Source organism: Gastrolobium bilobum, unplaced genomic scaffold (assembly GCF_033153095.1).
Source record: "Gastrolobium bilobum isolate Gb01-03AN ecotype WA unplaced genomic scaffold, APGP_CSIRO_Gbil_v1 utg12132, whole genome shotgun sequence".
NCBI classification, from domain to species: domain Eukaryota; kingdom Viridiplantae; phylum Streptophyta; class Magnoliopsida; order Fabales; family Fabaceae; genus Gastrolobium; species Gastrolobium bilobum.
The window spans coordinates 568,894-596,389 of record NW_026899550.1 but is presented as its reverse complement, the minus strand read 5'-3'; the positions used below and the strand labels follow the sequence as shown (position 1 = coordinate 596,389).

General features: G+C 37.3%; 2 protein-coding genes across 2 annotated transcripts; one reads left to right on the top strand and one right to left on the bottom strand.

Annotated features, from left to right (window-relative positions):
* Positions 1-490: 490 nt before the first annotated feature.
* Positions 491-3,017, bottom strand: LOC133291372 (CDK5RAP1-like protein). The gene is made up of 2 exons (XM_061489627.1): positions 2,270-3,017; positions 491-993 (listed from the first exon to the last, which is right to left on the bottom strand). The coding sequence occupies exons 1-2, from the start codon at positions 3,015-3,017 to the stop codon at positions 491-493; spliced, it is 1,251 nt and encodes a 416-aa protein (XP_061345611.1).
* On the top strand, positions 2,953-27,262 carry LOC133291380 (D-2-hydroxyglutarate dehydrogenase, mitochondrial-like). Its single transcript, XM_061489638.1, has 15 exons — positions 2,953-3,237; positions 7,509-7,732; positions 7,880-7,981; positions 8,123-8,170; positions 9,024-9,094; positions 9,499-9,617; positions 9,894-9,989; positions 10,060-10,169; positions 12,282-12,362; positions 13,788-13,888; positions 14,284-14,392; positions 20,851-20,956; positions 26,669-26,754; positions 26,841-26,966; positions 27,045-27,262. The coding sequence occupies exons 1-15, from the start codon at positions 3,087-3,089 to the stop codon at positions 27,132-27,134; spliced, it is 1,620 nt and encodes a 539-aa protein (XP_061345622.1). The 5' UTR covers positions 2,953-3,086; the 3' UTR covers positions 27,135-27,262.
* The last annotated feature ends 234 nt before the right edge of the window (positions 27,263-27,496 follow it).

Sequence of the window (27,496 nt, the reverse complement as noted above, 5' to 3'; positions counted from 1 at the left end):
TGCCTCCGGAGGCTAGAGAGAGCAATAGAAAAACTACTAAATTCGATAATTTGATGAATGGTCATATTAGACTGGGAGGACATATGAAGTTATATTTAAACTAGAAATGAGTGGGCCAAAGGCCACATTCTTCCGTATGCTTCATCAATGTTCTCTTGTCAACCAATGTTAAAAGGCAAAGATTACTGCAATCATCCCTTAGGATAATTTGATTTGATGTTGCATCGCAGGTTGCCAATGAGATTCTCAGTGGTCTATATTGTGTAGTTTAATGGAGACTCGAAAACCCTTTTCATGAAAAGAGAAGATTAACAGAGGATGCAAATTTGATCTAGCTGACATGTCGCAAGTAAATGCACAATCTCACTCCCATGCAGTGATTCCCCCTATAAATATAAAATGCGTTGTGTAGTCAACGAAACAAGGGAAAAGCAAAATATAATGACTTTATCCAAAAATTGCCATGAAAAACTGTTAATGCTGCAAGGTTTTACATGCTGCATGCAACAGCTTCTCTATCCATATTCTTGTAAAATGAACTGAGTTTCGTTATAGCAAGTGCTTCGCCAAAGAGTGATGCCCTTGTAGATCTTGATATGCGGACTTCAACAAAATCACCAACCACAGGATTTCGCTTTGTATTAACATCTTCCCTATCTGGGATTGGAAGATTGACAAATAACACTCGATGGCCCTTGTCACTCTTGCCAATAAGCTCAGTATCTGGAGCTCTCCTATTGGGCCCTTCAACTAATACAAGCTGTATAGTTCCAATCTGAGAGTCATAACACTTTCCTGTGCTCTCACGGAAAGCCTCAATAAGTTCACTTAGTCTCCTCTGCTTTATTTCCTCAGGAACATCATCAACATAATTTCTGTGGGCATGTGTTTTCTCCCTCATGCTATAAGCAAACATGTATGCCATATCATAAACAACAGCTTTTATGAGAGTCAACGTGTCAGCATGATCCTCCTCTGTTTCTCCACAAAACCCTGTTAGAATTGCCAATATTACAAGACCGCAATCAGAGGCTAATTGCTTATATAGTAAAATACTAGTGTGGCAAAGAAAAACTACAAGGTAGAAAGTTTTGGGTACCATATCTACATAGTTAAACTACCAATGAGCTTATACACCTTCAGTTCTTCCAACAAAATAAATATGTTGCCTCATATGGTATATCAATACTGGTATACTATTCCTCAATAACAAGCAAAAAATTTGATGATGATGCTTGCAAATAAAGATTTTATTTACCCCTTCGACAGACATCTCTTAAGCACAAGGGAAACTCTACTATTTTGATGTGAAAAATTATGGAAAAGGTTCTCAATAATTTCAGAAATGCAAAATTTACACCCCTAAAAGATGTAGGCCAGATGGATTCATAAAAAAGTGAGCAAATTGAGTATTCTGAAGCTGAATCATAGTTATCAAATGCGGACTGCGGTATGTTGCGGCCAACCCCAAAAAACGCTATAGCGATATAGCGGGTTGCGGTTGCGGAAATAGCGGAATAGATATATGACAGGAATAATGACAAAAAGAAACATTTTTTAAAGGCAGAAATAGTAGAAGTGACATAGAGAGACGCAGATAGACTAAAAAACCCTTAAATTTTTTCGTTACACATTTAAATTTAGGACAAAGTTGACATTTTGCCTTATGATAGCAATATGGCTGCAAATGCGATGGCAATGGCCGCTATTGCGTTCCTGTGTGGCGCGACGCGGTTTCTTGCGGCGAGGCACCGCAATGCCCATACGGCGCGGCTCGCGGTGCTATTGCGGCGCAATTAACTACTATGAGCTGAATAACTTAGAAAATTAGAACTCCAGATTCCTTTAGAATAAAAGGTCACTAGATACCAAATGGTGATAGCTTAGCTGGTAGCAAGGAAGATGAATAGTTGAAAGGAAAGGGCTTTGATTCGATCCTCACATGCCACATTTGGAAGGGGCTTAAATATCTTCATCCCTGACCCGCCCCGCACTCCAGATTAGTCCCATAGCCGGCTCAAAGAGCCGAAGCTTGTGGGGATACCGGGGGAAGCCAACTCGCTTCAAAGAGATAATTAGTGTTGGGTAACTCAAAAAAAAAAAAAAGGTCACTAGATTAAACATGATTATAAAATGAAAGAAACTATAAATGTGAAACCCCATCAATCATCAGTTCAGATTAAGATGCTCCAACTGTACAAGGTCAGATTAATGAATAGCGAGGGAAAGAATAAAAGATAGGGAGAAAGAAACTTAAAGAGCATATTACCACAAATGAAATCACTACTTAAGGCCACATCTGGAATAACACTTCGAATTTTTTGCACAAGAGCCAAGTAAGCCTCTCGAGTATATCCTCGTCTCATTCTCTCAAGCACTGTGCTACTTCCTGTTTGTGCAGGTAAATGTATTAATTTGCATATATTATGTCTTTCCAGCATTAGATAAAGCAATTCGTCTGGAAAGTCTTTAGGGTGTGGAGACGTGAATCTGAATCGCATATCAGGAAATTCTGAGGAGAGTCGATCCAACAGATCAGAAAACCTTAAGCCCATTTTTTTGACCTTAGACATGCTCGAAAATCCTTCACTAAATTTCCAGTTGGACCCTGATTCAACCTCTTTCTCAATCCCAAGCGCATCATTGTAGCTGTTCACATTCTGGCCTAGAAGCGTTACTTCTTTCACACCTTCTTTCCAAAGCTCTGCCACCTCTCTCACAATGGATTCCACAGGACGCGATCGCTCTCTGCCTCTGGTGAAAGGCACAATACAAAATGAGCACATATTGTTGCAACCCCTCATCACGGAGACAAAAGCAGTAACTGAGTTCTTGGAGATTCGAACTGGATTAATATCAGCATAAGTCTCCTCAAGTGAAAGAAGAGTATTGATCCCTTTCTGGCCATAGTCAACCTCTTCCAGCAATCGCGGTAAATCCCTATAAGCATCAGGCCCGCAGACCACATCAACCATTTTGTCAGCATCAAGTATCTTTTCCTTTAACCTCTCAGCCATACATCCCAAAACAACTACTTTTGGAGGGCGCAGGGACTGCGACCTTCCAGTTGCAAAATTGCTCTTCCAATGCCTCTTAAGAAACCAAAAGTAATTAAGCCTCTGCCATACTTTCTGTTCTGCATTTTCTCTGATAGCACAAGTATTGATGAATATTATTTCTGCACTCTCAGGAACGCTCACAACTTCACTGTATCCAGCATTTTTCATTATAGACAGGACAATCTCCATATCATTAACATTCATTTGACATCCATAAGTCTCATGATATATACGATCAGTGGAAGGAACTTTGGTATCTGGTACAATCCTACTCAGAGAAATAAATAAATACATCAATAAAGAGTAAAGAGATTTATTCCTAATCAATCCTATTTAAAATTTGCTATTACGCAAAGATGAAATACTCACGAGGGCATATAAATTTTGCTGAAAGAAAAAACGAATGATTTTTTTTTTTTTTCTTGAAATTTCTTCACATAACCACAAGGCAAAAAAATTCTCTCTACCAAGTTTTTAACATAACTACTTGCTCAAGACTCAAAATCGAGACCACCGGTTAAGACGCTAATTTTCTCATGAACATTCTCATTCATATCATTTTCCCAAAAGTCATGAATAATAATATCTAAAGATGAAAAGGGAAAAAAAAAGTCCTCTTTTCATTTAATTCATAGAAACTGAAGTAAATCACAAATACCCACAAAGCGAAAGAAAAGAAAAGTAAACAAAGAATCAATTTTTGGAGGCCATTTAATACGAGAACCATGTAGTAAAAAAAACCCAAAAAAGAGAAGACATGGGGTGTTTGCAATAACTCACTGGGGTTGAGCTTCGGAAGCGGTAAGAGTAGCTTGAGCAATGAAGTGATGGAGAGTGGGACCCTCCAATTTGTTGGAATAAGAGAAGCTTCTGGAGCTGGTGATGAGATTGAGTGGGCGTGGCGATAAGCTAGAGGCTCGATTGCCATATGTGTGTGGAAAAGAAGCATTGGGTAGGTGATGATGTTGGTGGTGTTTGTATTTGTGGTTGAAGATTCTGAGAGTAACAGAAGATGAACGATGAAGCTTAAGGCGCTGAACAGCGTGAGGTTGGTTGATAATGGAAGACAGCGACGACGCCATCTCAAATTCTCACTGAAACACAAACACACTCACACGGTTATCTGGTGGAGGGGATAGCGTCCGTGCGGTCACATTAACATTCATAAACGCAACAGTTTCTCGTCGTATATGGCCAAACGACATCTAATTCCTCATCTCACCCTAGTAATAGTATCGTTCTTTTCCAAAAAAATAAAGTATATTTCATTTATAATTTATATCAAATTATAATAAATTACATCGTCCTTAAAAGAATATATTATATTTTTTTTTTTCTATTTCAACCAAAAAAAATTATAATATTTTTTTTTAGGAATATCTAATTTATTTTATTTTTAAAAAAATATATGCTATCTTTTATTTTCTTTTTAAAAAAATGTAAATTATTCTAAAATTATTTAATATAGATTTTTAAAATCTTAACTAAATTAATTATATATTTTTGTAATAATTTTAAATATTTTTATAATTTTTCTTGGTAAATATTTAGGGTATTTGGTTTGCTTTTCAGCATGTTTTTTCTTATTAAATTAAAAAAAAAATGTCAACTTATTTTGATTTTATATTTTGGTTTTGCAATTTTGTGAAAAAAATGAAAAACTAAATATAATTAAATATGAAAGAATAAATACAAGGCGACATCTTTTAAGAATTAATAAAAGTATAATGATTGAAGATGAAAACAAAAATTAAGGACTGTTTGGAATTTTATTTATTTATTAAAATTGTTAGTTATATTTTGTTAACATGATAGGCTAGAGAATTTTTTTGGATTAACAACTTTTAATAACAAAAGATTTGTTTCAAAGAACTTTATTTTGTTCATCTCCTAAAATCTCCATCCCCTGGAAAAGAAAAAGGTTTAGGCTATGCAGACCACTAGGCTTAGGCTAGATTGCTAAACGCTTCTAGTTTCTTAGGAAAACCACCACCAGAATAGGGTGAAAGTCTTGCCACAATAAGCAATCCCTGGAGTGGATAGGGAGAGGCCGTTAAATGGTGAAATCCTAAGCAAAAGAGCAGATTAATCATGTTTGTGTTATCTTTTACAAATTCAATTTTGATGAATGAGACTATAAGGCCGTTAAATGGTTTTTTGAGTGATGTACTCACCCCTTTTGGGGTTGCCATTGCAGGTAACAAAGAAGACAGAGGAAAAGCCATTATTCAAATCACTGAGAAAAAATGACAGCCTTATTCTAAAGGAATTGATTAGTTGAAAGATCTTCCAGATGTTGCTAACTGAATGTTAACTTATGATTGTGCATTTTGATGTTGTTAATGGACTCTTGTAAATATGTCTAGATATTTTCCTTGTGGGAAGTAGTGTGGACCTGATAATGAGCCAATATTTATGTCTTTTGTAATGAATAATAGCTAGAGCAGTAATAGTTTGATGGATAAAGACCGAGTATTTTTTAAAGCTAAAGTGATGCATGTACATGTTGAGTTATACGTTGTTGTATGAAGACACTATGTGGCTGTAATTGTGTGCATATCTTAATGTTAGGTTGACTTCTCATATCATGTGATGATATAGTATGTTGATGATCTAGCTAAATTGGTTTACTGCCATATACATGAAAACCTCTTAGGTGAGAAAGTGAATTGTGATGCTATGCATGTGTTCTAGATGTACACCTTAAATCCATTAGTTGGGTCTAATTTCTTAAAGCTCACATTTAAAACTTTCTAGAGGGCACTCATGATAAGTCATAGAGGCTCACCATTAGGACATCTTCCTATCCCTGCACTGTACATTGACAATGGGCAGCATGTCTTGTCTCGTGACAAGACATGACTTGAGGAGACAACTTATGAGGCTGACCAACGGTCTTCCCCATGCTAGAGAGGGCTCTCCTCTCTAAATACCCTCTCACATATGGAGGGGGATCTTCTTCCCCACTCCTCTCATATGCTGTTACTCTGTCTCTATACAGAGCCATTCAAGCCTCACACACACTCTTCCTTGATGCACATACATGGAAAGCTTCACTAGTGCTTTGGTCTCTTCCACTGCCACTATAGACACTTCCTATATCAACATACTTCACCCTCCATGGGACATATCTTATGTATCACTATCGGTACAACATGTATCTGTTTTGGGCAAAAATTAAGGGTGAACTTAGAAAATTCATAACTCCTTCAATTCTTAACTAAATTATACAAACAAAATATCATCGTAAAGCCCCAAATGCCCTAAATCTCATAATTTTGTGGGCAGCGAATCACTCCCAATTTTCCTAAAATCGAGGCTGCCCAAGGAATCGAATTCCTACTTTTCTGAATTGAGAGACAACTTAAAGTACCTATAACTTGGATTTTTTTAATATAAATTGGGTGCACAAGTTTTTAGGTGCAGCTTTTTCCAAAAAAGAAAAAATTTCTTCCACTTAAATCCCTCTCTTCTTTTCAAATTTCTCCTCCGTTTTTTTTTTTTTTTTTTCCATTTTAGGACAAAGACTTTGAAGTCCCGGTCCACATAAAATGAGCTCCTATAACTCAATCAAATCTGAACCAAAGATAGCCTACGAAAGCCTACGAGGTATCATTTTAAAGCTATACGTGTCTAGTTTTAGATGCTAAAATATCTTGATTTATGGGTAAACAAGTACTACTCAAGTTAGTCTTCATGCTTGTCAATCTTAGACCAGTTTTTATAAAATTCATATCTTTCTCATTCCTCATCTAAATGGCTCATGTAATATATCAATTTAGAGCCCCGTAAGTCTAGTTTTACATGTTGAAATCTCAGAATTTATGGACATCGGATTATTTGCACACTAACCGCTTCTATTTTCTTCAGGTTGTCACCGTAATTAGCAATGGTTAGAATGCTCATTCATCTAGGAGCTGTTTATTGACTTAATAATATCACACAGTTAATTAGTGTTAGTAGTTGTCTCGCTCTTTACAAGGCAAGATTTCTTCTTGTTGTAAATATTGTCATATGTTTTGATTGCGCTGTCACGATACATTGAGGGTAACGTGGTAAATGACAAAAAAAGAGCATAGGGCTAATCGTTTTAAAGGCAAACTACTTTTCCCTCTCTTTTTTTCAATCATTATACATTGGGAACAATAGGGAGAAAATTCAAGTTGATTGCAACCACCAACAGAAACTGAAGCTGAAAAATGTTGAATCAGAATAGCAGAGCTACACTTCGCTTGCTCACACGCCCCTTCAACCCATTCTTCTACCCCCGAAGGAACACAGCTCTTCTCCCTTCTGCAATGCCGTCTTCTGATTTTACTGTGGGGACAGGTTTTGATGAAAACTGCAGACAGTTACAGCTCAACATAGTTCGTGGGGAGTATAAAGATTTGTCTTTTTTCAATCAATTAAGAAATTTCTTGAAAACTAAACAACTGGGTGTTGGAATTCCGAGTGGAATTCAACATAAATGTTATAGTTCAATGGCTGGGTTGGTTGAAAGGAACCCCAGATTCTCAAAGTTGAATGATGATGATGTTAGATACTTCGAGGGGATATTGGGTAGCAAAAGTGTCATACATGATGAGGAAAAGCTCATCCCCGCAAACACTGATTGGATGCATAAATACAAAGGCTTTAGTAAGCTCTTGCTACAACCACGGAGCACTGACCAGGTTCTTTTATTTATTTATTTGCTTTTATTGAATTGAATGAACAATTACCCTTTAGAACTTTGGTTCAGTGAAATATTTAGAAATTGGCTTTGTCCTGTGTTTTATTTGTTTAATTGATTTTTTCCCCCAACTATTTCCCTTTTGCAGGTTTCTCAGATTCTTAAATACTGTAACTCCAGATGTCTGGCTGTTGTTCCCCAAGGTGGAAACACTGGTCTTGTAGGCGGAAGCGTACCTGTCTTTGATGAAGTATAGTGTATACCCTTTCATTCGTTCTCTTACATTACAAGGGTTCAACCTTGAAAAAAAAAGAAATCACTTTTACAGGAAACATATTTTGCTTTTTTGCCCATTGTATATTGAAAGCTTTCCTATAATCTGATGCTGCAGGTGATTATCAGTCTTAGTTCTATGAATAATATCATATCTTTCGACAAGGTAGACCATTTACTTCTTGAAAGGCATATTTGTTACGAGCTCCCTCCTTCCTCTCTCTCTCTCTCTCTGTGTGTGTGTCTTTGTCTATCTGGTTTTGTTTGGAATTTCTGTTAATTGTCTTAGAGCTTTTTGTAAACAACCACTTTAACCCAAAATTTTAAGGTGTTGGGTGATGGCATTTTTAATGGTTTATATTATTCTCTAACACACCCTCTCACGCAAGAGCCCTTTGGACTTGAAATGTGAATATTGCACAGGCCTAATTTTTGGTTTACCTTTTTTGCTTTTATTTAGTTATTTAATTCCATTAGAAAATGGGAGATACCATGAAAAGAACCAATTCAACGCAAAAACTTAAGCTGGTGAATGAAGACTTTTTAATGTTTTATATTATTCTCTAACATAGCTTAACATAACTAAATATAGAATCGTCCCATCTTTCTTATATAAATTTCTTAATAAACTAATGCTTTCCATTCCTACAGTCTTTTCTTTTTTTTTAAAAAAAAATCTTAAGTGTGTGTTTGGATATTGGATTAGCTTATTTTGTGCTCAGAAAAGCTTTATAATCAACATGTTGCAGAATGAGCTTGTGGCTGAAAAGTTGTTTCTGTGTAAAAATTAAGCAAAACTACGCAGATCACAATTCACAAACATCCATATTCAACTCACCTCAACACAACAGTTTCTTGAGTCGTATGAGCAAACGACATCTAATCCCTCAAGTTACCTTGCAAAACCCATTTGCATCAAATTTGTATTAATTATTTGAATGGAGTTAAAGTCTATGTCAAACATGAGAGTGACATATTTGTATACTTGGTTCTGAAGTTTCTGCCAGTGTGTTTGTCAGGTTAGTGGAATATTGGTATGTGAAGCTGGGTGCATATTGGAAAATATAATTTCATTCCTGGACAATGAAGGGTAATCTTTATCACTTTAGAAGGTCACTATAATTTGTAATTTTTATGGGTCAATTCATAGAATTGTAATTTGATGAACTTTTTTTATTTAGGTAATCTTATGCTGGCTACTTTTGGAAGAAGATTGTCAAATACCATAAAACTTGGTTACTTGCATATTTTTGCATTAGTAATTCTGAAGCAGAAATTTTTTGGTCCTTTACTTGACAGAATTATATTGATAGTGGAAAAAAGGTTTTCCCTTTGGTTTGTCCTTGAATTTCTATGTAGTGCAAGTGAAATGATATAACTTCAGTCTTGAAAGTTTTAGATGATTGGTTCCCCTTTCTTTGCCCATTTGAGTTATACAGCTCTTAACCTTGATGTATGCTTTCTGTATTTAAGTTGTGTACACTTTTCATTCAGATTTATTATGCCACTAGACTTAGGTGCAAAAGGGAGTTGCCAGATTGGTGGAAATGTTTCAACTAATGCTGGTGGTTTGCGTCTTGTTCATTATGGATCTCTTCATGGAAACGTACTTGGTAAGAAAATACTTTTAACCCAACTTGACTGTTCAAACAGGTTGACTGTTACTTATTTTCCTATATCATCTGAATTTAATACTTCCAAAATCAATACATCAATGCGAGATGATTGTATGAATTTAGTCAATCAAGAGTCCAGTTGAAATGTGGAACCATCTCATGTCGGAGTATCAAAGCATTGGGATTGATCAATATATTGCAAACTGAGGGGCATCTTCGATCCTTTTTTTTGGTTCTACTTGTACTAAATTTATTCTGATCATTGCCTGGCAGGTGTTGAAGCTGTTCTAGCAAATGGAACTGTACTTGATATGCTTAAGACATTGCGCAAAGATAATACTGGCTATGATTTGAAACATCTGTTTATAGGTATGTAGTTAACAATAATGCAAATCTGGAATAGATTATGTGATTGTAACTTAACATACCAATGATGTAGGAAGTGAAGGTTCCTTGGGAATTGTTACGAAGGTTTCGATACTTACCCCACCAAAGTTATCCTCAGTAAATGTGGCTCTTCTTGCTTGCAAAGATTATAGCAGCTGCCAGGCAAGATCAGTGTTCTTATTTTGAAATTTATTCTGTTTAGTGAATTTCTATAACTAATCCTTGTTTTATTCTGGTTGCTGCTTTGATTTCTTTTTAAGTTAAGTGATTGCCTTTATTTACTTTTACCACTCCCCATGAACCCCGACTAATGCGGTTAGGGGTGGATCATCACTTCTATGGTTTACCTAAAGTGATTGCCCTTAATTTACTTTTATCACTCCCCATGAAACATAACTTGTGACATTTTTTGTCACAAAGGAGCAACTTTATCATTTTTTGGGCTCACCCTCTAATTGATTTCCCATGATTATTTTGGTAATTTTATGCTGAGGAATTGAGAAGCATTGTATGTTTTCTTTCTTTTCTGTTTATGTTTTCCTTTTTTTTGTTAACGGGGACCCTTGTCTTCCCAATTCATTTAATTTTCTTATCATTAAAGATGAAGCACCCCGGATCTGAATACAAAAGGACTCGCAAACCTCACAATATTTTATAAGGACTAGGTATGAGAACATAGCAATCAGGTGTATAGCTGAAGAAAAGAAAACAATTTATATAAAGATTTACTTAGATTATGAATTATTTTGTTGATTTGTTTGAAGAGAAACATATCCACCACCAGTACCTTTGACAGTGGCGGACCCAGGAATTTTCTCTGTGGGGGGCTAAAATTTAAACATTTGTTTCTATCTTCAAACATAATATATGAGAGGTCAAAATACGAAAAATAAAATATTTGTTCCTCTTTTCAACCACAATATGTGGGAGGCCGAAACCCCAATCCAGAGAACATAACTCATAAATACCTCTTTTAACTTGTTATAGAGAGAAAGAAGGAGACAGAGAGAGAGGTGGAAGATGTCACCGTAAAATCTACTATCAATTTGAAAAAAACTACACCTTTTCAACCCCTAAAATGAACATTTTTTATGCAAAGAAAAAGAGAAGAGAGCAAAGGTTTAGGCTCTGTTTGATTGTTGTTTTTAAAAACAGTTTTTTAGTTTTCAGAACAAAAAAACTAAAAAACTAATTTGGTAAGGCCTGTTTTGTAAAAAATGTTTTGAAAACTATAACTGTTTTTTTGTTTTTAGAATCAAATTTAGAGAACATGTCTGAGTTGTTTTTGTTTTCTGTTTTGGTTTTTAACTTTCAAAAATTAAAAAATATAGAAAACAACGGTTTCCATAACTATTTTACAAAACAGTTTTAAGAACAAAAAAACTAGAACACAATCAAATAGACCCTTAGATTTCCCCAAAAATATTTACTAATTACTATAATTTAAATAGATAATTCAAAGGAGACCCCTCTTATTTTTTAACCTCCTTTTCTATTCACTCACTGTTAGCTCAACAAGAAAAAAAAAATCAAATATAAATTAGAAGAGACAGATTGCCAAGAAGCACAATCACCAAAACCCTTCTGCCCCTCACTTCCCTCTCTGTCACGAATCATGAGAAAATGAGAGAGATCGAAAGAATAAGGTTCATTCTTTCATAAGACTCTCGGACTTCTTATTTTTATTCATGGATGGGAAGATTTGTGCTAACATCTAAGCATAATACAAGTTGAAACTGCAATCAGAGTTAGAGGGGTTTCAATAGATATAGGACCTGAGAATATAAAGAAGCTCTATAAACTCTTTGCGGTGGGAGAACACAACTTCACATTATTGGAGAGAAGAAAAAAATGGAGGTTTCTTGCATTATACTTATGTTAAAAAATTTCTTCGAATTTTGAGGGGGGCGGCTGCCTACCCTAGCACCCCCCTGGGTCCACCCCTGCCTTTGAATAAGCATGAGGAAATTAGGTCTCTAATGACAAGATATAAAGCTATATATGAACTTTACGTTACCAATCAGGTGAAATTTTATATAGGTATTCCTGCTGTATTCATTTTTTTTTGGCAAATTTTCACAATTAATACTGCTAAAATGTAAAAATGATCTGAAATTTGTATGATCATATTTTTTTTTGCAGTGTAGTCTCTGACAGTTTACGGTCAATTTTTTACTATTAAAGTTTATGCCAATATACTTTCCCCTTTTGTTTCCGTGAATGAAACAGGCATACATCTTATCAGATTACTTTTGTTTCTATACTGTTTATCAGGAACTGCTACAGGAAGCAAAAAGGAAACTTGGGGAGATTTTATCTGCATTTGAATTTTTAGATAGCCAGTCTATGGATTTGGTAATCTCTACTTATATTCTGTGATGAAATCAATGTTTTGTTTGTGTGTTGAATGCTACTTATATATACATTAAGGTAGTCTTAATGAATATACATATGCTAAAACTTCATCTAAATGCTACCATAATCTCTAGAGCTTCGATATCTTTGATTGACACAGCAAGATGATTAACTATTCTACTTTAGCCAAACCTGTGTTCTGAAAAAAAAAAATTGCAATTCAATGAAGTTTTATGACACAACAAATTCACGTGTATGAATCATAGATTTTAACTTTATGCTTGGTATTACTCACTACCCCTATACAAGGGTGCAAATGACAGTTTAGCCATCCTGCATCCAAGAATTTAACAAGGCTACAGCTGACATAACATTCATGTGTCTACTTGTAGTCTGAATTAATATATAATACGGAAAAAAGAAGTAGCATTGATGGTGAGGTGAGATACTGAGCACAGGAGTAACAATTGGAATAGTACTTATCACATAATGCAGAAAATTAACAAAAATTTAAATAGTATATCTTGGAGTGATTTCTTACTGAATAGGTGGGTAAGGAAGCTTAGATATTATAGATAAAACTAGTAGTGGGATTTATTAATGAAATTGCATTTTGATGAGAGTTTTAGTTTTTGCTGCTGTATTGGTTGGATTCAGCACCTAAAGCACTAAAAATTCCCATATGCATTGTGTATAAATTCATTTATGTGTTTTCTTTTGGCACTTGAGTGTAATTTCATCTTCAAAATCCCACTAAAATTGGTACAGGCCAAATATTGAAAGTCAACAAAAGGTAAAGCGTACTGTCTAAAACGCACATATATATGGTAAAGCATATTAAGGAATTTCTGGCCAATACCATGTCTAAAACTTCATTGATATAGGCATAATAACATGTCGATGGAGCTCTTGACTTTGATCTGTGGTTTCAAAAAGTGCCTACAGACTTTTCTTTTCGTTGCCATTGAATCCATTATAAACTTTATGTAAATTACTAAGTAATACAATTATTGCAATATGTAGAATTTACACCAATCATAACATTACCTCTCTTAATTTAGATTTGATTATATATATATGGGGCAAAATATTCTTACACCGGTGTAAGAGTTAGAAGTCTTACACTCAATTTTGATCATTGATTCACTTGTATCCAATGGCTCACATTACTAAAAAATTAGAGCCCTTAGATATAAATGAGATCAATGGACAAGATTGAAAGTGTAACTTACACTAGTGTAAAATGATCCTGAGCTTTTATATATATATATATATATATATATATATATATATATATGATTGAGACAAATTACTCCTATAAAAATCTAGTTGAGAAAATGATTAGAATTTTGTGACTTTATTTTCTTTTTCCCTTGGTTGGATTGGACTCATGCAGTCATGCTGATCTGATTGGATTTCTAACAGGTTATAAATCACATGGAAGGTGCTCGGAATCCATTACCTACGTCGGTGCATAACTTTTATGTTTTGATTGAGACAACTGGTAGTGATGAATCTTCTGACAAGTAAAGTCCTTACCATATTATTACAAAAAAATGTCATTACCATATTGATTTTGTTCATTTTACTAGAGTAAATTACATTAACCTCCGGTGTAATTTACCTTGTTAACGGATTTATTAAATGCTGAATTTTGTTCCATCTCGGGCGTCTGCTGGCCTGAACAAATTTGTAGGGTCTAATCAGTAACATATAAGGGGACAGTAATTTTAAATATCTTATCCTCCATAATTTCAACTTAAAGCATTCTAAATTTGTCCGAATGAAAAATTCTATACCATGAACCTTAAAATGTGCTTGAACATGTTCCTTAACTTTTTTCCTGTTTTTAGTTGTCCATTCTAAGCGTACAGTTAAGGTCCTTCGCATTTGATGTCACGTTTCATTTTGATATTTGCAGACAAAAGCTTGAAGCATTTCTACTTGGCTCCATGGAAAATGAATTGATATCTGATGGTGTTCTTGCACAAGACATAAACCAAGCATCATCTTTTTGGCTTCTACGTGAGGTTGACATTTCCACTCCATGATTTTCCTTTTTGGAGGAATAATATATGCTCTTCAAACTTAAGGATATATTCATGCTGTGCTTATCTTTTAATATTAGTGATCTCATTTCTCTGAACTGGTTTTCCTAATTTTTTAGTCGTATTTATACCTATCTTGTATTCATACTTCATTTTTAAACCAACAAGCTTGACTAATTTAGGTCAGCTATACACCTTCGATTTGGAATCTGTCTACCAATGTCATGTAGAAGTTATTGTTATCTGTATGTCTGACTCTTTTTCTACTTGCATGCATATTTAGGCTCTTTGTTGGCTGCTTCATCCTTAGAGCATATTTCAACTCAAACTTTCCATATGGTTTCATAGCTTCCTGCTATATTTGCTTGTATTTGTTCTTCTTCTTTTTTGGCTAAGTTGCTCATTTTTATTCTGATTTCAGCAGTTGATGCTGCAGTTGGGCTCTTGTGAATGCTTTCAGTATAGACACTCTTTGTTTGTTTTACATATATTTCTTCTCTGTTTATTGACATGGACAGAATAACTACATTTTTTTGTAGGATCGCTCAAATACAAAACCAACAAATAAAACAATTATTCAACAATGTCAATGTAACACCCCGTTCTAGAACCGGTTTGTTAACATCGCATTATGATATTAAGCGCAGTTACAATCACATGGGTTCAATTAAAATCCGGATAAATTTTTCATTTTAAAACGTACCGTACTTATAATACCCAATTTCGTGATCATAACCATATTACCTTGCGGAAACAGATAAATTAAGCTTAACATCATGTTCATTTTCCATTTTTAAACCATTAATTTACTTCTTGTTTAGTTCAAAACTTCTACTATATTGTAGGTTTCTTCATTAGCTACCCGTGGCTTCAAACCGTGCTCAAATCGGAGCACTGTAGCCCAAGTTAGGACAATTTGAAGCAACACAAGAGAGTGTTGGTCACAGGCCCCGCGCGCTTCAGCGCGCTACCGGGCGCTCAAGCGCGCGCTATCGAGCGCTAAAGCCTCCATCTGGGCGCTTAAGCGCGCGGAGGCAGTAAGCATCAGGCATTCCAGTGTGGATGGGCGCTTAAGCGCGCATCAGGGCGCTCAAGCGCGCTACCCTGGGCGCTTAAGCTCCCACTGGTATCAGAGCAGGGCCTCTCTTCCAGTACGGTGTGGTTCGAGGACGAACCAGGCGGAAGCTGGTGGGCATGTAACATCCCGGGCGCTGACGAGGGCGAGGAGTGATCGCCGGTGCGAAATGACATGGACAAAGAGCGGCTCCTGGCAGGCTTCTAGGGACGGGGGTACATGAATGAATCGAATCCACACCCGAAAGAGAGAGATTCCAGAGACTGTGCTGGTATGGGACGGTATAGTTGGGAATGACTTATAAGAATTAATTGGTACTACCTATACTAACAAGATGCATCTACTTTTCGGTAGCCCAGAACGGAAGAACTCCATGTTAAGCGTGCTTGACTTGGGGCAATTCTGGGATGGGTGACCTCCTGGGAAGTTTTCCCGGGAAGTGTGCGAGTGAGGACAAAGCACGCTGAAAAGTCTGGTGTTAGTGTGTAGGGACAGTCGTTAATCCTTGCAAGTTGCCGGGCGTTACAGTCGTGATGACTTGTGGAGAAAGAGAACAAACTTCTGTGAAATATTTTACTAAACTTCGTCGCTTCTTCTAAATTCTTCATTACATCAAACCTATTAATAGGCAACACAAAAAACTGAAAGTACCAATGAAGAGACTCATTACAAAGCTAATCAACAGTCTCATAACACCCTCATAACATCACTAATTAACTACTCATAACATCAGCCATTATACCCCTAATAAACATAACACTTTAACTTCATAACTCACATAAGAAAACCAAGAGACAACTGACTCTTCAATATTTTAACTGACACAAGAAACTAAAGAGACACTTCAACATTAATAACAAAAAATAATGACTGACTCTTAACCTTTCAAAACTCCTAAAATAAATGCTAACCTCATGACTCATAAACTATCCATAACTGACAAATTTAAACCCATTAAAATAGCATTTAACGTTTACTTAACAAAACTCCCCCATAAACTTAAATGCTTCTCCCATCCTTCATGCCGATCAATTTCTTGCAGTTGTCGAGAAGTACCGTCGGTAGCGGTTTCGTGAAGATATCCGCGACTTGGTCCCGACTTGCCACGTGTACTAATTCTACACTTCCTTCCTTGACATGATCTCGGATGAAGTGAAAACAAACGTCGATGTGTTTGCTTCTCTCATGATTCACTGGGTTCTTTGCCAACTCAATTGCTGATTTGTTATCAACTCGTATCACAGTCGCACTGAGTTGTTGTTGCTCCAACTTGCCCAACAAATTTCTAAGCCATATTGCATGACATACACACCAAGACGCTGCCACATACTCAGCTTCACATGTCGAGAGCGTCACGGTTGCTTCTTTGAAACCCAAGTAAACGTTGTGCTACCCATAAAGAACACATATCCCGACGTGCTTTTTCGATCATCTAAGTCTCCAAACCAATCACTGTCAGAGTACCCAATCAACTTATAATCATCAGACCTCGAGTAGTATAACCCGAGTGACACCGTTCCCTGAACATACCTTAGGATCCGCTTCAATGCCTTCCAATGTGAATAGACTGGCTCCTCCATGAACCGACTTACAATGCCAACACTTAACAAGAGATCCGGCCTTGTGCATGTGAGATAGCAAAGACTTCCCACCAAACTCCGGTATTTGCTTGCATCGACTCATTCTCCTCCATCAAACTTCGAGAGTTTTGCACCAGGTTCCATCGGAGTTGAAACCGGGTTGCAACTTTCCATTTTAAACTTCTTCAAAATCTCCTTTGCATATGCCTCCTGTGACACAAAGATACCCGACTCACCTTGTCTTACCTCCAGTCGAAGGAAAAATTTCATCAAACCAAGATCCGTCATCTCGAACTCCCTTGCCATTATGCTCTTAAACTCTTGTATCAAATCTTCGTTGTTCCCCATAAAGATGAGGTCATCGATATAAAGAGCCACAAATAACATATTAGCTCCATTCTTCTTCACATAAAGAGCATGTTCATAGGGACATTGCTGGAACCCGTTCTCCTTAAAGTAAGTATCAATACGAGTATTCCATGCCGCGGTGCTTGCTTCAACTCGTAAAGTGCCTTCTTCAATCTCAGCACCTTCTTCTCTTCTCCGACCTTCATGTACCCCGGTGGTTGTTCGACATAGACTTCTTCTTCGAGCACACCATTCAAGAATGCCGACTTGACATCCTTTTGAAATATTAGCCATTTGAATTGAGCCGCCTGTGAAATGAGCAATCGAATTGTCTCCATTCTAGCAACGGGAGCAAACACCTCGTCATAGTCGATTCCTGCCTTTTGCTTGTATCCCTTTGCAACAAGTCGTGCCTTGTACGTTCTATCTCACCTTGAGCATTCATCTTTCTTTTGAACACCCACTTCACACCAATGGGCTGACTTCCGTTCGGCAATTATGCTAATTCCCATGTGTTGTTGCGGTCAATTGTTTTAATCTCCTCATTCATGGAAGTTTGCCACTTCTTATCTCGCACCACCTCTTCAAAACTTATGTCCTCGGAATTTGCCAAAAAACAAACAAGGTGTACCTCACTTGTCGAATCATACAGGTCTTGCAAACTTCGCATTCTTGGTTGTTGTGGTTCATCTTCATCATCAGAAATTTCAGAACTTGTCGGGATGGCTATTGGTGTAGCGGTTGATGATTCTCCGACTTCATTAGCCCCGGATGATTTGTTCCAATCCTACTCATCTGCTTCATTAACTCGTACATCTCGGCTCACCATGACTTTCTTGCTGACGGGGTCAAGTAGCTTGTATCCTTTTGTCTTCTCATCATACCCAATGAAAACATACTTCTTACTTTTATCTTCGAGCTCGGTTCTTTGCGGATCCGGTACGTGTGCATAAGCCACACTACCAAATACTCTGAGATGAGTGACTGTTGCCTTTTGTCCGCTCCATGCCTCTTGTGGTGTTTTATCATTTAGGCTCGAATGTGGACACTGATTTTGCACATATATAGCACACTTCACGACTTCTGCCCAAAACTCCTTTGACATCTTTTTGTTCTTAAGCATTGACCGAACCATGTCAAGAATAGTCTGGTTCTTCCTCTCAGCCACACCATTCTGTTGTGGTGAGTACGGTGCTGTTAGAAACCGCCTTATGCTGTGCTTCTCACAAAACTCCATGAAAGTTGTCGAGGTGTACTCCCCACCTCGGTCAGAACGTACCGACTTGATGTGTCTATCAGTTGCATTTTCAACCATCACTTTGAACTTTTTAAACACCTCAAACACTTCATACTTTTCCTTCAAAAAATAAACCCAAGTTTCCCGTGAAAAATCATCAATAAACGAAATAAAATACCTTTTCTTGCTAAAGGATTCGGGGGTGATTGGACCACATAGATCAGTATGAATCAATTCTAAAGGTTGCTTAGTCGGGTATCCTGCCATCTTTTGAAACGAGGTTCTTGCATGCTTGCCAAATACACATTCTTCACAAAATTTTCCTTCATAGTTTATATCTGGTAACCCGTCCACCATGTTTTTTTTTGCTAACTCGGTTAAACCGCCATAATGTAGGTGACAAAAACAGAGATGCCAAAGCGACGCCTTGTCTACTACGTCGGCTTGCAAACATTCGTCCTGCACACTTCTCAAATTCAGCTTGTACATCCGGTTTCTCCCCATTTCAACTTGCGAAATGTCCGATTTTGCCACAATTGTAACATTTATCCGAGTTGCAATCTTTTGCATAGTGTCCATACTTGCCACACTTGTAGCACTCAATGTTGGAGTAATACGACCGACCTCCTCTTCCACGACCTCGTCCTCTTCCACGCCAGTTCTGTTGGCTTGACTGTCCTTTCTCCTCACTCTGCCCTTCTTGACCATGACCTCTACCACCACGGCCATTTCCACGTTCCCCGCGGCCACGACCTCTACCTCAGAAGTTTTGAGAATAGAGGGCCTTCTCATCTTTGATTGACGCCTTGGTTTGAAGTGTTTGCTCAAGTGTCTCCTTCTTCTTCTTCTTCTTACGTTGTTCATGTGCCTCAAGGGAACTAGCGAGCTCTTCAACAGTGAGCGTTGCTAGATCCTTTGATTCTTCTATGGCACATACGAAATTCTCGAAATTGTCGGTTAAAGATCTCAAGATCATTTCCACCACTCTCGCATCGGGCATTGCTTCTCCATTCCTGTTTAACTGGTTCAGCACGGTTTGAACACGCGTGATGAAGTCGGACACACCTTCCGTCTCCTTCATCTTCATTCCTTCCAACTCGCCGCGAAGAGTTTGAAGTCGGACTTGCTTAACACGGTCAGCTCCTTTGTAGACATTTGCCAAAATGTCCCACACTTTTTTTGAAGTTGCAGCACTTGCAATCTTCCCAAAGCCTGACTCGTCAACAGCTCGGAACAGCATGTACAATGCTACCTTGTCTTTGGATCGCGTCTCTTTCAACGCCTAGTTTTGAGCTGCCGTATAACCTGCGGTAGATTCCGGTTCTGTGAAACCATCTTGAACTACCTCCCAACTATCTTGGGATCCAAGAAGAGCTTTCATTTGGATGCTCCAATTCTCGTAGTTTACCTTCGTTAGACGGGGCAATGCCACATTACTGGTCACAACCTCCATTTGGTATGATACCAATTTGTAGGATCGCTCAAATACAGAACCAACAAATAAAACAATTATTCAACAATGTCGTGAGGACTTGTGGAGAAAGAGAACAAACTTCTGTGAAATATTTTACTAAACTTCGTTGCTTCTTCTAAATTCTTCATTACATCAAACCTATTAATAGGCAACACAAAAAACTGAAAGTACCAATGAAGAGACTCATCACAAAGATAATCAACAGTCTCATAACACCCTCATAATATCACTAATTAACTACTCATAACATCATCCATTATACCCCTAATAAACATAACACTTTAACTTCATAACTCACATAAGAAAACAAGAGACAATTGACTCTTCAATATTTTAACTGACACAAGAAACTAAAGAGAGACTTCAACATTAATAACAAAAAATAACTACTGACTCTTAACCTTTCAAAACTCCTAAAATAAATGCTAACCTCATGACTCATAAACTATCCATAACTGACAAATTTAAACCCATTAAAAAATATTTAACGTTTACTTAACATTTTTAACGTATTGAGTGGAAGAATTACAGTGATTATGCTGCGGAAACTAATTTCATTTACCTATTTCTTCTGTTTATTGTTCAACTATGGTTTGTCATCCGTAACTAAAATTTCAGTTTAATATGAAATTCTAATTATTTTTTTATGAAAGTACTATTCTAGAATTTGGTCATATTAGATGTTATTTCGTGTTTTCAGAGTATCACTAATTTTAATGTTTTTAGAGTATACCAGAGGCATTGATGAGAGCTGGAGCTATTTACCACTATGATTTATCGCTACCTGTTGAAAAGATGTACAATCTTGTCGAAGAAATGCGCTCTAGACTAGGTAAGAAGCAGACTAATGTTGGCAAAAAAAATTAAATATTGCTTTTTTAATAAATAATTACGCAAATGTAGTCGTTTTGAAACTATTTACGCAGATATAGCAGTCAAACACGCTCACATGGGACGTGACCCGGTGGAGAAAGACACGCCCATGTGGAGTGTGACCTAAGAGAAAGATACGCCCATATGAGGCGTGACCAGGAAAGAGACACGCCCAATAACGGCGTGACCTCCCTGGTCCTACTTTCAGCTACCACTTTTAAAAAGCAACGCTTTTTTCAGTTGTTTACTTTCAATTAGGTTGTAGCCGGTAAAAAAGATGAAACTGAATAAAATAGCTCATTTGTTCTTAGAGGGAGATAGGCTAGCACAGACTTGAAAGAAAAAGGTATTTGAAATATTATTGAATTGTGTAAATAATCTGTACAAAGAGGTCTCTATTTATAGAGAATGAAAACCCTAATACTTGACCTAATGGGCTTGGCCCAATACAACAAATACTAATAATAATAAAATAACAAATATTTACAACACTCCCCCTCAAGCTGAGGAATAGATATTTATCATTCCCAGCTTGCTAGTAAGTTCTTGAAATCTGTCTGAAGGAAGTCCCTTTGTCAATAGATCAGCTAATTGACGCTCAGTGGGAACGTATGGAGTGGTAATCAACCCGCTATCAAGTTTCTCTTTGATGAAATGGCGGTCGACCTCAATATGTTTAGTCCGATCATGTTGAACCGGATTATGAGCTATACAAATAGCGGACTTATTGTCACATAGCAGCTTCATAGGTCCCTCACATTTTATTTTGAGATCATCAAGTATAATTTTCAGCCACAGTAACTCACAAATGCCTTGAGCCATAGCTTGAAATTCAGCTTCTGCACTTGATCTGACGACCACATCTTGTTTCTTACTTCTCCATGTCATCAAGTTACCGCAAAGAAACATGCAGTAACCAGTGGTAGAACGACGGTCAGTCACAGATCCAGCATAATCAGCATCAGTGTAAACTTCTAAAGAGAGATTGCCATCACGTCGGAATAACAATCCTTTACCAGGAGTAGCTTTAAGATACTGCAGAATTCTCTCTACTGCCTGCATGTGTTTCTCCTTTGGATCGTGCATAAACTGACTGACAACACTAACAGTATAAGCTAGATCTGGTCTAGTATGAGCCAGATATATCAATTTCCCAACTAGCCGTTGATATTGTCCTTTATCAACTGGAGGACTCTCTTCTTCATAGTCTATCTTGTGATTCTGCTCAATAGGAGTATTAGAGGGTTTACACCCGAGCTTTCCTACTTCTTTGAGAAGATCAAGAACATATTTCCTATGGCTAATAAAAATTTCTTTCCTTGAGTGAGCTACTTCTATCCCTAGGAAATATCTCAGTTTCCCAAGGTCTTTGACTTCAAACTCAGAGGCAAGTCGTGTTTGCAAAATCTGTTTCTCCACAAAATCATCACATGTGATAATAATATCATCATCATATACAAGGAGCACAGTAAGCTTCCCATTATGGGAGTGCTTGAAGAAAAGAGTGTGATCTCCTTGACTCTGTCTGTATCCTAAGGTCATCATAACTTTAGTAAACCTTCCAAACCAGGCACGAGGTGACTGCTTCAATCCATACAAGGCCTTTTTTAATCTACAAACTTTATTTTCTCCCTTCACAGAATCAAAACCAGACGGGATTTTCATGTAAACTTCTTCTTCTAACTCACCATTGAGGAAAGCATTTTTCACATCAAATTGATTTATATCCCAATTGTAATGGGCAGCAAGGGATAACAAGACTCTCACCGTATTCATCTTTGCAACTAGAGCAAATATTTCTTCATAATCAATGCCATAGGTTTGAGTGTAACCTTTGACAACTAATCGAGCCTTGTATCTCTCAAGAGTTCCATCAGAATTATATTTCAGGGCATAGCACCCTACTGCTTTCTTTCCATTAGGTCTATCAATAACCTCTCATGTTTTATTTTTCTCCAACGCATTCATTTCTTCTTGCATGGCTTGAGCCCAATTCCTATCTTTCAAAGCTTCATGTACTGATTTTGGGATTGCAATAGAGTCTAGTGCTGAAACAAAGCTTTTGTGCTGCACAGAAAGATTAGCAGAGGAAACAAAATGGGAGATAAGGTATTGAGTACAAGAGGGACAGGAGGGACAAGCTCTTTTTCCTTTTCTAAGAGCGATGGGTAAATCATCAGAATCAGTAGTAATGGGTAAGTCATCAGAAGTATTAACATCATGATCATAAATATGAGATTCAGGACTTACCAGTGGTTCAGATGATTGAGGTTGCTGCTGAGACAATGTGGGTTGTTTCCTTCTTTGATATACCAACTCAGGTGTCATAATCTTCCGTATCTCTGGTGTACTTGATGTATCAATCACAGGAGAATCAGTCACAGGAAGATTACTCACAGGAGGATCAGACACAGAAGGAACAGGACCAAGAGGAGGATACACTGACACAGGTAAAGAAGTAGACACTGAAGATTCAAACTCAAAGAAGGGAGGTGATGAGATTTCTGGTGAAGGATTCTCCCCCTGAAGATGAGGACCTTGGAAAAAGGACTCAGATTCCTGAAATGTAACATCCATAGAAACAAAAAATTTCCTACTACCAAGGTGATAGCACTTGTAGCCCTTCTTATCAGGAACATAACCAAGAAAAACACATTTAATAGCCCTAGGGTCCAACTTACTGCGATGATGTTTATGAACATGAACAAAAGCAACACACCCAAACACTCGTCGAGGAAGACTCATAGTTGGAATAGAAGGGAAAAAAGAAGTCATAGAGTGAAAAGGACTTACATGGTCAAGTACCCGAGTGGGTAAACGATTGATCAAGAATGCTGCAGTAAGAATAGCATCTCCCCAATAGTATTTGGGTACATGTGTCTGAAACATTAATGCACGAGCCACTTCAAGAAGGTGACGATTTTTTCTTTTAGCAACCTCATTCTGTTGGGGGTATCAACACAAGTAAGTTCATGAATCATACCGCTATTTCTTATAAATTGGGAAAAACTGTGATTAACATATTCAGTACCATTATCTGTTTTTAGTCTCTTGATATTTTTACCAAACTGGGTCTCAACCATTTTATAAAATTGAAAGAACAGTTGTGATACCTCAGACTTTTCACGCATTAAGTACACCCAAGTTACACGAGTGCAATCATCAATAAAAGAAACAAACCATCTATTTCCAGAAGCATGAGGGACTTTAGAGGGACCCCAAACATCATAATGAATAAGATCAAAAGTTCAACACTCTTAGTAATACTAGAAGGAAAAGACACACGATGATGCTTAGCAAATTCACAAACATCACAATGAAAAGACTCAACAGACTTAGACAAAAACAATGACGGAAATAAAGATTTGAGTAAACTAAATGGAGGATGACCTAAGCGCTTATGATGAAGCCAAATCAAAGAATCAGCAGTTGATTGATTATGAGACATCAAGATGTGATCTGTTACTTTATTTGCAGGAGATTGTGACACCAGATAGTACAGCCCACCTTGCTCTTTAGCACTTCCAATCGTCTTCCCCGTGGCGAGATCCTGAAAAACACAATGGGTAGGATAGAAGGTTACAGTACAATTCAAATCTTTTGTAATTTTATGAATAGAAAGAAGATTCGTGGAGAGTTTAGGAACATGAAGAACATCCTTAAGATGTAAGGACTGCTGTAAGTTTATGTCACCAGAACCCGCAACTGATGTATGAGAGCCATCAGCTACGGCTATTGTATGAGTTCCAATGGTAGGATGATAAGAAGTAAAGGAGTCAGCACAACAAGCCATATGATCAGTAGCACCAGAATCAACAACCCAAGAATGTTTAAAATCATTACATGAAGAAAGGAAAGAATAAGTTTTGGAGCTCATACCAGTCATAGTCAAAGCACTAGCATCAGATGGCTTACTCATAAAATCAAGAATGGTTCGGAGCCGTTCCAACTCATCTGGACGAAATGCAGGTTGGATCTTATTAGGTGCAGGAGTTATTTCAGAGGAAGTAAAATGCGCTTGACCATGCAACCTTGCCATCTTTTCTAAGACAGTTTGCTTTCCATGGAGGCGAAAGCATAGATCTTTCATATGACTTGTTCTTTTACAATAAGAACATCATCGATCATCTCTTCTAGAAGATGCACCATCAGAAAACTTGGTAAAGGAACTCCTTTGAGAAGATGCCATACTGCACAAAACTTGTCAAAGAATAGCACCAAGTATCCAAAAAATACGGAAAAAATACCAAACGACGTCCGATATGAGAAAAAATCACAGATCTAGAAAGAGGATGAAGAGACGATCAGAACGCTGTTGACTGGAGCTGGAAAGAAGCAGTCACGCGCCGGTGGAGGTGTCTGCGAGTGGGCCTCACTCGCCGGGAGTGTGGCAGCGCGTGCGGCGGCCGCCGGAGCTGGGATTTTCACCGTGAGGTCGTCCGGAGGTGGCGGTCCCTTCTGTGGCTGAGCGGAGTCCAAACGGTCACCAGAAAGTATTGTTCCAGTGATGAACAGTAGTGGGTTTGAGTCGTTCTTAAGAGATCCGGCCGTCAATTGATTGTAAAAGGTCCACATACTAATAGATCAGAGAAAAAAGGTTTGAAAACAGGTCCGCTCGGTCCAAAAAAGGTCCCCGGAAAAAAATTCCGGTGGCGACTGATTGGCGGCAAGAGGAGGAAAGGAGAAGCGGTAATTGCGGAAGTAGAGCCCTCAGGATCGAGAGCTCTGATACCAACTTGAAAGAAAATGGTATTTGAAATATTATTGAATTGTGTAAATAATCTGTACAAAGAGGTCTCTATTTATAGAGAATGAAAACTGTAATACTTGACCTAATGGGCTTGGCCCAATACAACAAATACTAATAATAATAAAATAACAAATATTTACAACACACAGGCATGTTTTCTGGGAGAAATGGTAACGAAGCTTCAAAGTTGAGCACCTTAATCACTTGCCTTATAGAAGGCCTAGATTTGAAATCTGGATTAGCACACCATAAGCCATAAACATTCCATTTGCTGCACATTAAATACCGCACAAAGCTTTGGGTCTGCTGCTACAAAAAGATTTCTAAATCCATAGAGCTCCCAGATCCACTCAACTAAAGATACTTGATCCTCCTTATCATTGTTGTGAATGGCTTTTCTTCCGCTGGGTAACTCCAACAAAACAACCCTCTTTATCAGCGTTGCTTTTTAAAAGTTGGAAATTAAGGACCAGGGAGGTCACGCCTTTGTTGGGCGTGTCTCTCTCCTGGTCACGCCCTACATGGGTGTATTTCTCTCTTAGGTCACACCCCACATAGGCGTGTCTCTCTTCTCTCCACTAGGTCACGCCCCATGTGGGCATGTCTCTCTCTTGTTCACGTCCCATGTGGGCGTGTCTCTCTCTTAGGTCGCGCCCCACATGGGCGTGTCTTTCTCTACTGGGTCACGTCACATGTGGACATGTTTGACTGCAATACTTGCGTAAATAATTTCAAAACGACTGCATTTGCTAATTTTTTATTAAAAATTTATAATATTTAAATTTTTTTGCCAATGTTATCATATGTTCGTTTCCCTAACCTACATGTGTAAAATATGCCGTCTGTTGTATCACAATAGTGCATAGTGCATATTAGAACATGATTATGTATGCTTTTATTTTATTTTTTTGGGAATTGTAGGTAATGCAGCTAATGTAGTTGGATGTGGTCACCTTGGAGATGGTAATTTGCATTTAAACATTTCTACTACTCAGTATGATGACAAGGTGGCTCAAGCAAACTCAAAAGAACTGTTTAGTTTCGAAATCATTCTTTTCATTTTATATAAGATCAACAGTATTAAAATTTGCAGATTTTATCACAAATTGAGCCATTTGTGTATGAATGGACATCTAAGCACCATGGCAGTATTAGTGCAGAGCATGGCCTGGGACTAATGAAAGCTAACGAGATTTTCTACAGCAAGTCACGTGAAACTGTATGTATACTATTATTGACCCAAGTTGCAGTTCTCTATTTGTGAATTGAATGTCTAAAGTATTATCAAATTGAACAGGTGCAACTGATGGCTTCAATCAAGAATTTGATGGATCCCAATCACATACTCAACCCATATAAAGTTCTTCCTCACTCTCTCATTTCCTAGTCTTACGAGGGAAACTTTGATCTTTTGTTTGTATCTTTGCTCACTTCCCTTCAAAGTGAGATAATGGTTGCTTCTTTGATCCCCTTAGAATGCTTCCTTCATTTGCTGCCAAAAAATAATTTACTGTTCGAAACCCAAAAAAAGAAAATACTTACTGCGACATTGTAGATAATAAATAATTATGTACTAAATTCGTGTTAATCTTCCATAAATGTCCATTTTTTAGTCCATACAAGCAATCTTTTAGATGTTATATTGGACTTCTCCGTTGAACTCGGATCAGGAATCAACTATATTTTTATATAAATATTATTTAGTTTAATAATAATAATTTAGGACTCATTTATTTTATTTTTGAATGA